Source organism: Cherax quadricarinatus, chromosome 15 (genome assembly GCF_038502225.1).
Source record: "Cherax quadricarinatus isolate ZL_2023a chromosome 15, ASM3850222v1, whole genome shotgun sequence".
Lineage (NCBI taxonomy): Eukaryota > Metazoa > Arthropoda > Malacostraca > Decapoda > Parastacidae > Cherax > Cherax quadricarinatus.
Genome location: NC_091306.1, coordinates 37,193,614 through 37,211,814, shown reverse-complemented (window position 1 = coordinate 37,211,814; position 18,201 = coordinate 37,193,614). Strand labels below are relative to the sequence as shown.

Genomic DNA, 18,201 nt, shown 5'->3' with positions numbered 1-18,201 from the left:
CATCTTCAATGAAGCTCTAATTTAATTGCATTAGTGTCTATTTATCATCTTGTCAATAATTTATACCATTCAAAATTACACTCAGTTACCCAAACTTCAAATTTTATAATGAATAAAAAATTGATATGAATGTTGCAGCAAGGAGGAGGCAGGAGGCAGTGGAAATGTTGTGTCTGAGGGCAGTATGTGGTGTGAATACTGTATTATTCAGAGAATGTGTGGCTTGGAGATTAGGAAGAGGTGCAGGGTTACTAAAAGTATTATGCAGAGGGCTGAAGAGGGGTTGTTGTGGTGGTCCAGACATTTAGACGTTGGAACAAAATGACTTGGAAGGCGTATAAAACTGTAGTGGAGGGAAGGAGGGATAAGGGTTGTTGTTGGAAAGGTTGGGAGGGAGGGGGTAAAGGAGGTTTTTGTATATGAGAGGCTTAGACATCCAGTAAGCGTGCTGGATAGGAGTGGAGGCAAGTGGTTTTTATGACTTGACGTGCTGTTGGAGTGTGAGCAAGGTAACATATATGAAGGGATTCAGGAAAACCAATTAACCAGACTTGAATTCTGGAGGTGGGAAGTAAAGTGCCTGCAGGTTTTGAACTGTAGTATTAGTGCCCTTCTGACAAGACAGTGATAGAGTGAATAATGGTGAAAGTGTTTCTTCTTTTTTGGGGTCATCCTACCTTGGTGGAGATGGCTAGTTTGTTGAAAAAAAATAATTCATACATATACACACACACATTTTGAAGAGGTCTCTAGAACTCATTACAAAAGTTGAACATGGAAACCAAGCAGACTATTACAGTGAATGAGAGTTTTCCAGCTTGAAAGAAATAGGAGAACAATGATACGAGGTAAATGCCCTTATGGGGTACTGTTGCTAGTGGGGTACCCCAGGGACTGGTGTTTATTCCAGTGACATTTCTAATCAATGTAAATAACTTGCCAAAAGGAATAAAAAACTAAATGAACATATCTGCAGATGAAGCAAAAATCATATGCAAAATAAACATATACAAATACAAATATTTATTTCCCTGTAAAACTTACAATGTGTGGTTTACATGTTAAAACATTTTAACCCTTTCAGGGTCCGTGCCATAGATCTATGGCTATACGTTGAGGGTACAAACCGTAGATCTACACCAAAATTCTAACGGCATCAAATTCAGCACGAGAAGGCTGGTAGGCCTACATCTGAAAGAACGGGTCTGCGTGGTGTGCGTGCACCATAAACAAAAATTCTAGGTGCCCGCATGGTACTGTGGGAACGCTGCCTCAGTAACCTTTGTTCACCATGCCTCACCGCAAGGCAACTCTCACTCTGAGGTGATTTGGGACTCTCCTCTTCATAACTGATAGTTCTGACTCTGATGGATGTGGAAAAGAGGAAGAATTCTATGGCTTTGATCGATCAGTGACTGAAAGCAATGACCAGGATATCAAAAATAGTGCAGAAAATCCTGAAGATCCTCAACCTTCTACCTCTGGTGTGGGCACGTCTCGGTCACATTCAGTTGTGCCTTGTCGCAAGAGAAAACTAATATTTTTGCGTGGCCAGGCTTCAGATTTCAGTAATGATGATGATAGTGATGTGGACTGTGATTATATTGCTCTTGACAATCATTCGAGTAGTGATAGTGATGAATCATATTCACCAGTAAAGCATCGGTATATACGCCACTTACCTTTTATATCCTACCTCTCTCTCCCCTCCCACCCTTTTCCAATATTTCCATCCTTACCCATCCTTCTTCCTTCCCCATCTTACCAAAGCTCTGGTCATAAGAAGAAGAAGAAGAATATATGCCGCCGCATGCTCTCGGGTAGTGTTCCCTATGCAGTGCCCAGGGGACAGAGTACATCCCGGAGTACATCCCAGAGTGCATCCCGTGGCCCTACACCAGGAACAGTCAGTGAAAGTGAAGGATGATGTGGCTACACTTGGCATGGATAGACAACAGGCATCAGTAGGTGGTGGTATTGGTGGTGATAGTGATAGTGCCACGGCCAAATTACAGAGTGATTAGGTTAGAATACACATAACCCTTAAACTGTCCACACATAGATATACGTTCACGTGTGGTGGGCTCCAAACGTAGATCAATGTTTTATTTTTCATTCCTTCAAATTTGGTGTGATAGGCCTGAGTCGCCTAGACATGAAAGAATGGGTCTATGCACTCAGTGTGCATACTATGAAAAAAATTGGGGACCACTTAGTACCTTGTGGGAGCACCAGTTCAACTGAGTGCCAGCTAGAGCAAATAATGTGGCAAACACCAGTGAATCACTGATGCCATGTCATATTAACACTCACATTTCTAGAGGAAAGTAAAAATAGGTTAGATAAATGCATGAGTGGGTGTGGGTGGGTGTGAGTTGGACCTGACTAGCTTGTACTACTGGGTCAGATGTCGTGCTCCTTCTTTCAGTGGATGTGATCTGACTAGGTGGGTCATTGGTCTAAGCTAGGGGTGACATGGACTTGCCTTGCATGGGCCAGTAGGCCTGCTGCAGTATTCCTTCTTTCTTATGTTCTTATGTATTCGGCTGGCTAGCTGGCTGGCTAGCTGGCTGGCTAGCTGGCTGGCTTTGGCTGTCTCTGTCTGTATCTGTCTATATCTCTGTCTATATCTCTGTCTGTCTGTCTATATCTCTGTCTATCTATAGCTGTCTATCTGCCTATATCACTGTCTATCTGTATCTCTGTCTCACATGTACTCATAAATACAGTTATTATACATAATGTAAATTACTTAGGATAACCCAAAAATTCCAGGCCAAGTACTATACAGTGTAGGTATAAGACATAAATAAACATGACACAAATAATAGCAGCATTACTTGCTCAGCAATCAGGGAGCCGCCCATACACCACAAACCAACAGGTTTACTAGCCGCTCCCTGAGACAGAGACGAGCAGATGGAAAGACAGACACCCACAGACAGACAGAAAGACAGATAAGCAGAACTAGACAGACAGATAAGCAGAGCTAGGCAGACAGACAGATAGATGTACAGATAGGCAGACAGATAGACTGACAGACAGACATACAAACACATTCTTGTGTGCAAGAGTAAAAATATATAAAGGCAAGGTTCCTTCCAGCAGGGCACATTCTGACCCTTGTCATAACATCATGCTTCAAGGAGTTTCATACTCCAGTGTGTCTAAAACATTGCTGAGACCTATAAATATATATATTTCTACACAATAGTAAATGACCAGGGCAGGTTAAAATGTTCACCTGTCAGTGTGATTGTTACAATTTGAGTACCATTACAGTACATAATATTAGTGTCAGAATAAAGATTGTCTATGAAATCACAAGAACTATTATAAATTGTAATTATCAGAACATAAAAATTATATAAATTAAAACAAAAACGAGAAACAAGCTAAATCAGCAACCTTCTGCAAGTGGCAGGACTGGATGTTGCTGTCAGGCAAGCATCCACAGCCAAATTTATAGTCTTATATCTCGGTAAGTACTGGCCCTAAAATTTTATTTTTGGCCTTATACCAAACAGAAAATTGCCCTCTTTAATTTAACCCTTTCAGGGTTTCCGACGTACTAGTACAGCTTACGCACCAGGGTTATTGACGTACTAGTTGGCCTAAATTCTAGTGCCTTCAAACCTAGCAAGAGAAAGCTGGTAGGCTTACATATGAAAGAATGGGTCTATGTGGTCAGTGTGCACAGTATAAAAAAAATCCTGCAACACACAGTGCGTAGTGAGAAAATAAAATTTGACCGTGTTTTTGGTTTAAAACAGCGACTTTGCACTGTATTTTCGTATGGTATTTATGGTTGTATTCTAGTTTTCCTGGTCTCATTTTATAGAATGGAAGACATATTACAGAAATTGAGATGATTTTGATTGGTTTCACAATGAAAAGTACCTTGAAATTGAGCTCAAAGTAGCAGAAATGTTCGATTTTTGCCAAAGTTCAAAAGTAAACAAATCATGCCAAGCGTTCAATACACATGAACTGGTGAGTCTAATATTCTTTCACAAGTGCGCTGATACTATTTATACCATTTCTACACTAATGCAGCAGACTGCATAACAGTAAATCTTCTGTTTTTTGTGAAAATAAAAATTCAAAGTGGAAAGCAAAAGAAATGTAAGGGGCCCGGGGACATTGCTTTCGGTCACAAACTCCTCAAAACCATGAAAATGATCTTCATTGACACTTCCATCTGTGTTAGAGCGATCACTTGGGAAGAGAAGTGTCCCAGATTTGCTGAGGAGTCACATATTTCTTACTGCTAGGCATGCTCAACAAGGACTACTGAAATGGCATTCCCACAATGCACCACTGGCTCCCCGATATTTTTTATATGGCGCACACTGACCATGGAGACCCATTCTCTCACATGTAGGCTTACCAGCTTTCCTCTGCTTGATTTAAACCCGGTAGAATTTTGGCATATTAATATGTCAAACACACTGGCTCGTAAGACGTATAAATACGACCAAAACAGTCAAAGGGTTAAAAATATATTAGATAAATACATGAGTGGGTGTGGGAAGGTGTGAGTTGGACCTGACTAGCTTGTGCTACTAGGTCGGATGCCGTGCTCCTCCCTTAAGTGATGTGACTGACCTGACTAGGTCAAGGCGTTGGCTTAAGCTGGTGGGAGACTTGGACCTGCCTCGCATAGGCCAGTAGGCGTGTTGCAGTGTTCCTTCTTTCTTATGTTCTTATGTTTCATATAATTTTGCTCACTATATCTTAGGAATATTGAATAGTGTACACATTTAAAAAAAGACTGGACAATTTTTTTTTTTCAATAAGTTGGCCGTCTCCCACCAAGGCATGGTGACCCAAAAAGAAAATACTTTCATCATCATTCAACACTTTCACCTCACTCACACATAATCAGTCAAAACATACTTCCTAAAATCTTATTTATGTTGTTTACACAGCTTCTAAGTCTTTAATAAAAAACACCTCTTCATATATTTTCTAGTAAAACAAGAATCGTATGAAGGCTACTAAATTTTATGCCTTAAAAAATTATCAATATATGAAAATGGATGAACATGAACATTATATTGCATAAATTAATTTGAATGACTGATCGTCATAAACTACTAGTACCTCTCATAATGTCGTTTCAATATGCTGGAGAAAGACTGTGCACTTTGTGGAGGATTAGAGGAGTTAGAGTTGCCACTCATCTCTTCATATAACTGCTTCCAGTGTTTTTTCTCTCCAACAGCCTCGTACCCACCAAACTGCTGCACTCTCGTAAACAACTCAAACACATTCACTGCAACAAAACACTGTCATTTATTGATGAACCTATAATGTATTATAGGGAAGCATCCATCAAGCTTGGTTTAAATAGTCCAAGTTTACCACAAGATCAAACTGAGTGTAAAATATTGCAATTCTGAGCACAAATCAAGAAAATGTAATATCAGTTCAACTGAAGTAAACAGTCAAAATGCATTACTGTACAGTACTACTCAAAATAGTTCTTATACAATAGTATTAATTAATGCAATACATTGTCAATCTGTAAAAAGAAAGTGTTGCAACAAAATTTGCAATGCTTAAGCAAATTATTTTAATCATATCAGACACCATCATCCAAGTTGGGATGACCAAAACATTACACACATTAACAAACATTTATTCAACAGTTCTTTTGGTAGAAGTGCACACACAACAATTCAAGTACAGTAGACAATCGATTAAGATGGTAGTTACGTTCCTGAAAATGCAGTGTTAGACGAATCATTGTTAACCCTTTCAGGGTTATTGATGCACTAGTACACCTAAATTCTAGCACCTTCAAATCTAGCAAGACAGATGGTAGGCCTACATATGAAAGAATGGGTCTATGTGGTCAGTGCATACAGTATAAAAAAAATCCTGAAGCACACAGTGCATAATGAGAAAAAAAAACTTTGACTGATTTTGGTTTAAAACAGCGACTTTGTATTGTATTTTCGTATAGTATTTATTGTTGCATTCTAGTTTTCCTGGTCTCATTTTATAAAATGGAAGACATATTACAGAAATTGTGATGATTTTGATTGGTTTCACAATGAAAAGTGCCTTGAAATTGAGCTCGAAGTAGCAGAAATGTTTGATTTTTGCCAAAGTTCAGAAGTAAACAAATCATGTCAAGTGTCCAATACACATGAACTGGTGAGCCTAATATTCTTTCACAAGTGCGCTGATATTATTTATACCATTTCTACACTAATGCAGTAGTCTGCATAACAGTAAATCTTCTATTTTTTGAGAGAAAAAAATTCAAAGTGGAAAGCAAAAGAAATGTAAGAGGGGCGTGGGGATGTGACTAATGAACAGAGGAAATGTTATTTTAGTGCCAGGAATGTTTGTCTTGTTTATTCTGGACCCTATTTGGAAATTGGCATCTTTTAACCCTTCAGGGTCCAAGGCCAAAATCTGAATTGGTGCTCGTGTCCAAGAAATTTTGAAAAAAAAGAAAATATATATATATATATATATATATATATATATATATATATATATATATATATATATATATATATGTATATATATATATATATATATAAATATATATATATATATCAAGGAAGTCACGGAGGCACTCTCCAGCGAGCTCAATATCTGGTTCCTGGACGACGGTACCCTGGCTGGCACAACAGAATCTCTCCTGGAGGACATCAGTAAAATTAAAGACATGGGAGAAAGCCTGGGCCTTTCTTTAAACCCCACCAAATGTGAAATAGTTTCTACCAATCAACAGTTGATCCAGAATATTAGTACCGTTTTACCAGGAGCACGAGCCATTGATCCAGCCAATAGCACTCTCCTCGGTGCTCCTCTTGGGTCCAATGCCATCGATCTGGTCCTAGGAAAAAAAGTCTCAGACCTCCGGATGATGGAAAGCAGGATGAAAGACATTGACACACACGATGCCTTCTACCTACTCACCAGGTGCCTGTCAACCCCAAAACTTACCTATTTTCTGAGATGCTCCCCAGCCTTCAGCAGTCCAAAACTCAAGGAATATGACTCTCTCCTGAAGGCCATGCTAGAGAGTGTATTGAATCTTTCCCTTGACGATGGACAGTGGTTGCAAGCCTCACTTCCGGTCAGGCTTGGAGGGCTAGGAGTACGCAGATCCTCCCAGATTGCTCTACCAGCTTTCCTATCCTCTTCCATTGCATCAAACGAGTTGATAAGACAAATTCTTCCTGACACCCTCAGTGACTCAGCAGGAATAGAAGACCCTAGCTATGTCAGTGCCATCACCGAATGGGAGACTCTTGCTGCTCCAGCACCAAACCCTAGTGCAGCACTGGCTCACAAACAGTCAAGCTGGGATAGCCCAATTGCTGAAAAGGTGCTTGCCAACATGCTCAGGGCTGCAACATCAGATAGGGAGATTGCCCGTCTCCAGGCTGTGAGTGCACCTCACTCCGGGGACTTCCTCCAAACAGTTCCCATATCGGCAATGGGAACGCGACTCGACCCTAAGACCCTCCGTATTGCAGTGGCTCTGCGCCTTGCTGCCCCAATTCACACAGAATATATGTGTATTTGCAGCGAAGTGCAAGCAGACCAATACGGTCTACATGGTCTTAACTGTTCCAAAACCAAGGGCTGGCATGCAAGACACAATGAGGTCAATGACATCATTAAGAGAACCCTTGCTACAGCTGGATGCCCTGCCGAGAGGGAGCCACGATCACTTGCAGCAAACAATACCCACAACCCAGCAAACCGCCCCGACGGGATCACCATCTATCCTTGGAAGAATGGCAAGCTCTTAGCATGGGACTATACCTGTGTGTCCACACTGGCTGACACCTATATCCATCACAGTGTGGGGCGACAGGGAGGAGCTGCTGACTACAGGGAGGAGTACAAGCTCAGCAAGTACAGGGACATTAGCCAACAGTATCAATTTGTCCCAGTGGGATCAGAGACCTTGGGATCATGGGGAAAAAATGCCACACGTTTCCTTAAAGAATTGGGTTCCAGACTCATCGACACCACCAGGGACCCAAGGGCAGCCACTTTCATGTTCCAGCGCCTCAGCGTCGCCATCCAGAGGGGAAATGCTTGCTGCATACTTGGCTCACGTCCAGCCTCGGAGGAGCTGGAGGAAATTCATCATCTTTGATACATTGTGCCATTGTATTCATGTTTATGATTTTTTCTGTAAATGTATTTTGTTTATTAATAAATGTTCACATAGAATAAAACATATATAGGGGGTGGTAGGAGAAGAAAATATTCAAACAGCTCCGGGGAGAACCTTGAGTTTTCTCTGAGGTACGTTTATTGTCTTCTCTGAGGATGAGGGTCCCCATTCCAGCTATAGAGGTGGTACTTCCCTATATATATATATATATATATATATATATATATATATATATATATATATATATATATATATATATATATATATATATATATATATATATACAGTATATATATATATACAGTATATATATATATATATACAGTATATATATATATATATATATATATATATATATATATATATATATATATATATATATATATATATATATATATATATATATATATATATATATTTCTTACAGAATTAACGATATTTTTGTGAAGGTAATAAAACAATTTTTTTTTTCTTATCAGTACTTACCGAGATACAGCGGTGGGAAGTTGACCCAAAATGACCGGGTGGCGGCAGCATCAGTGACTTCCTCAAAATCCCATTTTTTTTATTTTACGTTTTTTATATTTTTTTATTTTCTTTTCTAATTTTTTTCTTTTTCTAATAACATTTGTGGCCTGTGAGACCAGTATAATGTATATTGTATAAGTGTACACTCATTGTATTGGTATAAACCTTGGTAATAAATACCGACAAGTTGGTTTAGAAAGACACGTAAGCAAACACTTTAACATATTTATTAGAAAACGTTACGGTCCTGGGACCTTGATCACTTCTAACATACAGAGGTAGAAAGACATTATATATATAGGCGGAGAGTGAGATGTGACGCATGTGACCTGAGGAATGTCATAAGAACATAAGAATGGAGGAACACTGTAGAAGTCCTACTGGCCCATGCGAGGCAGGTCCTTATCAAAAACAACCTCTACCTATGATGAGGATGGGTAGATGATGAAATCATGTGACTCCTGTGTTGTTGGGTTGGTGTTGCTTAAGTATCATGTAAAAAACATTGGCATACATGATACTTAAGCAGCACCAACCCAACAACACAGGAGTCACATGATTTCATCATCTACCCGTCCTCATCATAGGTAGAGGTTGTTTTTGATAAGGACCTGCCTCGCATGGGCCAGTAGGATTTCTACAGTGTTCCTCCATTCTTATGTTCTTATGACATTCCTCAGGTCACATGCGTCACATCTCACTCTCCGCCTATATATATAATGTCTTTCTACCTCTGTATGTTAGAAGTGATCAAGGTCCCAGGACCGAAACGTTTTCTAATAAATATGTTATAGTGTTTGCTTACGTGTCTTTCTAAACCAACTCATTGTATTCAACACAATAACTGCACTAATTTGTTTATCATTATATTGCTTACAAAACTTGTTTACAAGTTTATTGTAAACAAAATGATGAAAATATTAGTGCAGTTATTGTGTTGAATACAATGGTGCCATATAGTACCATATGGTACAATGGTGCCATAGGGTGCAATTGTACCATATGGTACAATGGCACATGATACAATGGTACCATATAGTACAATGGCACATGATACAATGGTACCATATGATACAATGGTACCATATGGTACAATGGCACTATATGGTACAATGGCACCAATTGGTAATGGTACCATGATACAATGGTACCATACGGCACAATGGTACCTCATGGTACCATATGGTGTAATGGTACCATATGGTACCATATGATGCAATGGTACAATATGGTACATTGTACCATACAGTACAATGATACAATATGGTTCATTGTACCATATGGTACTATATGGTACTGTTGTATTCAACACAATAAACACACTAATATTTTCATTATTATTTTGTTTACAATAGTTGTTTACAACAAAAATATGCAAAAATGTTGTATATTAGTAATGTTCTATTATATATATTTACAAGTGTACAGGAACTTGACATGTTCGTTGAGGTGGATGACAAAGCACTTTGTCTCAGATGGAAACTGGGGAGTCAGTAGCTAGCTTGTGTCGCCACTCACTCAGTCTTGGCTGGTGTCTCATGCCACCAACACCTATTGACCATATGGTACACAGTATCATATGTTACAGGGTACCATATGGTACATTGTACTATATGGTATAGGGTACCATGCAGTACAGGATAACACATGGTGTAGGGTACCAAATGGTACAGGGTACCATACAGTACAGGGTACCATATGGCACAGGGTACCATATGGTACAGGGTACCATACAGTACAGGACACCGTATGGTACAGATACAGGGATAACTATGGAAATAAGTCACCCAGACTTTTTTGGGTTATTCTAGGATTTTATACATATGCTGCTATGTGTGATAATCTATGTAATTGTATTTCTGTACACCTGAATAAACTTACTCAAGTGCATGTGGCATCATAAGTAAGTTTATTTAGTTATACACAAATAAAGTTACATAGAATATCATACTTAGCAGCATATGTTTGGAGAACCTAGGATAACCCAAAAAAGTCAGACAAACTTATTTCCATTAGGGTCCCTGTACCCTGTACCATATGGTATAATGTACCATATGGTACAATGTACTATATGTTACATTGTACCATATGGTACCACTCTACCATATGATACCATTGTACCATATACCATTGTATGACATGGCACCATTGTACCATATGGTACCATATGGCACAATGGTACCATATGGTTCAAAACCATAGAATTCGTCTTCAGCTCCACTTCCATCAGTCTTAGAACTGTAAGTTGTGAAGAAGAGAGTCAGAATTCGCCCGGAGAGTGAGTGGGGAGTGAGAGATTCCTTGCCGCCAGGCACAATGAACAAAGCTACTTTGCCGGCATTCCCACAATGCCATGCAGGCGTCCAGATGTTTTCTATGGTGCGCACATGGACCACCCAGACCCATTCTCTCAGATGTAGGCCTACCAGCCTTCTCGCACTAAATTTGATGCCGCTACAATTTTGGCATAGATCTATGGTTTTGAACCTGAATGTAAAGCCGTAGATCTACGGGATGGACCCTGAAAGGGTTAAAATTTGTGTGAAATTGGCAGAATTGCTAATTTCTGACTACTTTATTGGATAGTTGAAATTGGTAAATGGGTGGTTTCTTGCAGTCATTCGATAGAAAAATTGGAGTTCTAGTGAAATAGTTATGATTTTTGTCAATTAGTACACTGGAATTAGCCGGAAATAGGGCTCAAAGTCGGCAAAATCACCGATGCGTAAACACTGTCGAGACCGCTAACTTTGCGAGAGCTTAATTCTGTAAGATTTCCATCAAATTTCATATTTTTGGTGTCATTATGATTGGGAAAAGTTTCTCTTATCTTTTAAAAAAAAAAAAAAAATCTTTTTTTTTTTTCTGAAAAATTTTTTACCCTGAGAACAAGTTTAGGAGAGGGCCTCTTGACCCTGAAAGGTTAAAGGAACTGAAGAGCTTTAACCCCTTGACTCTCGCAACCCCCAATCCTGAGGCGTCTCCTGGTGTCGCAAAATTTAAAAAAAAAAAATTATTTTTTTCTTATGAAATGATAGAGAATCTTTTCGCGATTGTAATGACACCAAAGAAACGAAATTTGATGGAAAACTGATGGAATTATGCTCTCGAGAAGTTAGCGACCTCGGCGATATTTAAAAATCAACGATTTCGCTCACTTTGAGCCCTATTTTCGGCTAATTCCATGGTTCCAGTCGACCAAACTCATAGCTATTTCTTTAGAACTCCATTTTTTCTATCGATTGAGTACAAGAAACTGCCCATTTACCAATTTCAACTACCCAATAACGTGGTCAGAAATTTGCAATTTGGCCAATTTCACTAAAATTAAAAAATATGACAATTTCAAAATAAGGTCCAGAATAAACAATGCAGACATTCCTGGAGTTTTTTTTTTCTCATTATGCACTGCGTGCTCCAGGATTTTTTTTACATGGTGCACACTGACCACACAGACCCATTCTCTCACATGTGGGCCTACCAGCTTTCTCTTTCTTGATTTGAAGCCGCTAGAATTTATGAGTATATACACCTACCATCCGGCTTACGACTGAGTTCGGTTCCGAGAAACCGGTCATAAGTCGAAATGGTAGTAAGTCGAACTTTACTACTGAATATCAACAAAACATTTTTGTATTGACTTTATTTCATTGTTTTATTTTGGTATTTCATGTTTTACTTTACTTTTTATGTTGTCAGTACTGTATTTTATACTGTAAGGTTTAGGATAAACACTGTGTACAACACAAATAGTTATTTATTTCCCAGAAATTTGGCATAAAAAACACGGTCGTAAGTCGAGTGGTCGTAAGTCGAGCAGGTCGTAAGTCGGATGGTAAGTGTGTACGTAAAACACGGTACCTCGTAAGACGTATATATACGGCTGCGACAGTCAAAGGGTTAAGTGTCTCCTAGTGTCAAAGAATATTACAAAAAAAAAAAATTATTTTTTCTTGTGAAAATGTTAAGATTAATTTTCTAATTGTTTTAAGCCCAAAAACAAACTTTTATGATCAGTACTTATGGAGATATAGAGGAGTAAAGTTGGCTGAAAATGAGCTGCGTATGGCAACAGCCGCTCACCTGGTAAATTTCTTTTTATTCCCATTCAAAGGTATCTTGCTTTTCCCACTACTTTATTTTCTCAGGTAACTTATGTGGTCTGTGAGACCAAAGTAAGGTGCAATGTACAAATATACATACACTCGTTGTATACAGCACAAAAAATGCACAAACATAATTACAGGTCATCCATCGCAAATTCGGCATCATTGGGACCTGTAGTGTGCTGGATTACTGAGTTTGCCAGATTACAGAGTGGTTAGGTTAGAATACACTTAATAAAATTAACCAACTTGACTTACACAGTTCATTGAACATCGGCAAAAATCAAACATTTCTGCTACTTTGAGCTCAATTTCAAGGTACTTTTTGTCATGAAAGCAATCAAAATCATGTCTATTTCTGTAATATATCTTCCATTCTATCAAATGAGTCCAAAAAAATGAGAATACAACCATAAAAACCATACAAAAATATACTGCAAAGAGGCAGCTAATGGCTGAGAATTTAACTCCCTTATTTATCGTCCGTCTTTTTTATTTTTGTTGTACGTTAAGAAGCATCTTTCCATCATACATTACCCAAGTTTCAATGAGATAGCCCAACAAACAACTGAGAAAAAAAATATTTACCAAAAATCATACATGGCAAGCCCAAGCCAGGTACTGGAAATAAGTCGCTTTGTCTGACTTTTCTGGGTTATCCTAGGTTCTCTATACATACGCTGCTATGTATGATAATCTTTGTAATTGTATTTGAGTATACCTGAATAAACTTATTTACTTCTAGTCTGTCAACTGAGTACAAGAAACTGCCCATTCACTTATTTCAACTACCCAATAAAGTGGTCAGAAATTGGCAATTTGGCCAATTTCACACAAATTTCAACAGATGCCAATTTCAAAATAGGATCCAGAATAAACAATGCAGACATTCCTGGCACTAAAATAACATTTTCTCTGTTCATTAGTCACGGCTACAGGCCCCTCTTATATTACTCTTCTTACCATTTGGAATTTTTATTCACAAAAAAATAGAAGATTTACTGTTATGCAGACTGCTGCATTATTGTAATAATTGTATAAATAATGTCAAGCCATTCTTGACTTCGTACTGGAATTTAGACTGGCAGGCAGACAGGTATTGGACGGTGATGTCATTTGTTTACTCTTGAGATTCGCTAAAGAATAGAACATTTTCGCTACTGTGAGTGCAATTTCAAGATAAATAACAAAAAAAGCACAATACCGTGACTGGAACGATACACAAATAACCCACACATAAAAGAGAGAGGCTTACGACGACGTTTCGGTCTGACTTGGACCAATGACAAAGTCAAGATACTTTTCATCATGAAAGCAATCAAAATCATATCTATTTCTGTAATATATCATTCATTCTATCAAATGAGACCGAAAAAATGAGAATATAACCATAACAACCATACAATAATATACCGCTAAGCGGCCGCTAATGGCTGAGAAGTGAACTCAGCTAATTATGGTCTGATTTCTTTCATTTTTGGTGTACGTGAAGAAGTATCTTTCCATCATACATTGCCCAAGTTTAAATAAGATAACCCAACAAACAACTGAAAAAATAATATAATAATAATAATAATAATAATAATAATAATAATAATAATAATAATAATAATAATAATATCTTTATTTACTACACATACATGTACAAGGTATACAGGCCTAGCTGACATCAGTGACATACTACTGTATAGAAAGTCGCTTGTTATGCTGAGTATTTCAAGAAAATTAGGTCAGTGTCCCAGGATAACACCCACACCAGTCGGCTAACACCCAGGTACCCATTTACTGATGGGTAAACATAGACAACAGGTGTAAAGAAACACGCCTAATACATCTACCCTGGCTGGGAATCGAATATTTACCAAAAATCATATACGGATAAGCCACGTTGACCTTTTTTGGGTTATCCTAGGTTCTCTACACATATGCTGCTATGTGTGATAATCTATAGAGAGAAAATAACTTTTTTGTTTCAGGTTTATGGTGCAGCATGAGTGTATATCACAGTTAGCCCTGTGCTATACTCCGTTTTCTCTAATATAAGCCACCAAGACAGGGATAGGAGAATGGTATTTGTATACCATACCCTCTTCATACCTTCATCGAACTGCTCAGTGTTATGCCAAATACAGTGGACCCCCGCTTAACGATCACCTCCAAATGCGACCAATTATGTAAGTGCGTTTGTACGTGTATGTTTGGGGGTCTGAAATGGACTAATCTACTTCACAATATTCCTTATGGGAAAAAATTCGGTCAGTACTGGCACCTGAACATACTACTAGAATGAAAAAAGTTCATTAACCGGGGGTCCACTGTACTATTCATTCTGGAGTATTTAACATGTTTTATGTTATTTACATTGTTTCTTATGTCATATTAGATCAATTGTGATAGGCAAATAAGCTGTAGTGTTGATATTAGCATAATAATAAAGCATATTCTCCTGCTTCATGAGACTGAGCTCATGGCAACCGACAGTGGCTTCAAAGCTACCTTATCTTTAATGGATAATGTACTGTGTAGGTGCTTTACATAATGAGAAGCATTTCTTTCATTCATTGGAACCATGGCTAGGGCTAAAAGTAAGCAGGTTAAAACAATAAATGGAGAAAAAGAAACTGGAATGACTTATGCAGCAAGTAGCACCACCAAACAGTACCAGCAGGTTGGTGTGGCCACCCTGGAAATTTTAAATTATGCTAGCCAAAATTAGTGACGAATAACTGAAGGAATCGAATAACTGATTGCCGGATTTGTGATGGTGGACCTGTATCAATATGTTTAAAAAACTTGTTTACACAAACAAACAATACAAAAAATTGTTTATTACCTTTGTTCTATAATATATATACAAATGTACAGTCACTGGACATGTTCCTAGAAGTTCCGCAGCTTGTGAAACTCTTTGAAACGTGGTTTCATATACAATAGTGTTTTACACTCTTCACACATCAAACAAGTGTCTGCGATTTTGTGAGCGCTTTTTTTTTATGTGCACAGACAAATCACCTCATCTGAGCAGTTTTCTTCGTAGTAGTAGCAGACAGTTGTGTTATGTAGTTATTTTTTTTTTATTTTTATTATCACACTGGCCGATTCCCACCAAGGCAGGGTGGCCCGAAAAAGAAAAACTTTCACCATCATTCACTCCATCACTGTCTTGCCAGAAGGGTGCTTTACACTACAGTTTTTAAACTGCAACATTAACACCCCTCCTTCAGAGTGCAGGCACTGTACTTCCCATCTCCAGGACTCAAGTCCGGCCTGCCGGTTTCCCTGAACCCCTTCATAAATGTTACTTTGCTCACAGTTAGGTAGCTATCCTAGGTAAATGTGTCATCATTCCTTCCTACCTACCTTTCTTTCTGTCTTCATTCTTTCTTTCTTTCTTCATTCTTTCCTTCCTTCCTTCTGGTTTCTATAATATATATACACATATTGTCACTGGACACTTTCATATAACTGCTATTATCTTCAGCAAACTTGTGTTGTGAGTGTGTGGACTTCTAAATGTGCTGAGTCAGGGTCCAGCAGCTGTCAAAATGACATATTGTATCATTACTCATTCCCCCTACAACCTGTCAAAACAATGGGTTCGGATGCTTGCTTCCCCTCCATCCTCCAGCCTAATTATCTTTCTTTCTTCTTCTTTCACCTTCATTCTATTTCTTTCTCTTCTATTCTCTTTCTCTTTCATTCTCTTTCAGTCTATCTCTCTCATTCTCTTTCATTCTCCTTCATTTTCCTTCATTCTCTTTTAGTCCCCTTCATTCTCTTTCATTCTCCTTCATTTTCCTTCATTCTCTTTTAGTCCCCTTCATTCTCTTTCATTCTCCTTCATTCTTCTGGTATATTGGGCATTGCTTTTGGTCACAAACTCCTCAAAACCATGAAATTGATCTTCAGTGACACTTCCATCTGTGTTAGAGCATCACTTGGGAAGAGAAGAGTTCGAGATTTGCCGGGAGTCACATTTCTTCCCGCTAGGCATGGTGAACAAGGACTACTGAAATGGCATTCCCACAATGCACCACTGGCTCCCCGATTTTTTTTTTATGATGTATACTGACCATGGAGACCCATTCTCTCACATGTGGGCCTACCAGCTTTATCCTGCTTGATTTGAAGCTGCTAGAATTTTACGTCAAACACATTGGCTCATAAGATGTGTATGTATATATACGACCAAAACAGTCAAAGGGTTAAGGAGAAGAATCCTGTTCCACTTTCCCAGGGAGATAAGTGGAAATAAACCAGAACAAGAACCAGTAAGAAATAGAAGAAAACACAGAGGGGTGTGTACAGTAGACCATCATTTAGCACAGTTGTTACGTTCCTGAAAATGCCATCTTAGGTAAAAAAATGTCTTAGATGAACTGAAGAACTTAAGGGAAAAATAGGGTTACGTTCCTTGGAGCCCCAAAGAGCCAAACAACTTTTCTTTAGGCCTCCACATCTTGCAAAAATAAAAGTGAATATGTAGTTGTAGTTCAGTGATGTGATCTATTATGTTGTATTTTACTGCTTAAGACTACAAATGTAACAGATATAATAGCATTTCTTACCTTAAATTGTAGGTACTTGTGCTTGTGGATGATTGTGAAGAGAGTGGAGGGTTATGCTGTGGCTCTACTGGGCTGAGGTGGATGGTAGAGGTTCTGGTACTGAAGTCGACGGTTTTACTGGAGTGTCTAACTTTAAGTCATTCAGTCAGTCAATCAAGTTAATCAGTAAGCCAGTCAAGTCACTCAGCAAGTCAGTCAAGTCATTCAGTCAGTCAAGGGGCTCTTAACATTTCAACACGCAGAGAAAAAAAAAAACATCGAATATGAAAATTGAGTGATTCTTACCAAAAAAATGGCTGAACTTTCTGGCAACACTCTAGTATAATTATCATCATTATACGATGTTTCTACAAGGAATTATAGTCATTTATAACATGCATGGTTACAGTGCCTTACATAGCATGAGCACTGACGCGGCATTTTTTTTCCTGTGTTTTTTTTTATCATTTTCTTATATCTCTACGTCTAATATAATACAAAGCCAATATCTGAGATCATGGCGGAGTGGGCAGAGCTAATATGGTCTAGGAACCAATCAGGAACATTCCCTGGGAATAATGCTGATATGGCAGACACACACCAGCCAACAAAATATTCTATACTCATGCTAATATCAATTATACGGCTTATTCACCTATCGCAATTGATCTAATATGACATAAGGCGATATAATAATAGCATAGAAACATAAAAAGTATGCCAGAACAAATAATATACAGTAGGGCCCCGCTTTACGGCGTTTTGCTTTACGGCATTCCGCTAATATGGTCATTTCAAATTATGACCAAAACTCGCTATACGGCTCCCCCCATCTGACAATCTAATATGGTCACTGCGCCCC

The 18,201-nt window shown here is 38.4% G+C and overlaps 1 protein-coding gene across 3 annotated transcripts in view; it reads right to left on the bottom strand.

Annotated features, from left to right (window-relative positions):
• LOC128692049 (uncharacterized) overlaps positions 1–18,201 on the bottom strand; it is a 766,247-nt gene that overhangs the window by 152,326 nt on the left and 595,720 nt on the right. For all 3 annotated transcript variants that reach the window (XM_070085289.1, XM_070085290.1, XM_070085291.1), the window contains one exon: positions 5,107–5,278. In XM_070085289.1, the coding sequence (XP_069941390.1) occupies positions 5,107–5,278 (172 nt within the window). The remainder of the gene's footprint in view (positions 1–5,106; positions 5,279–18,201) is intronic.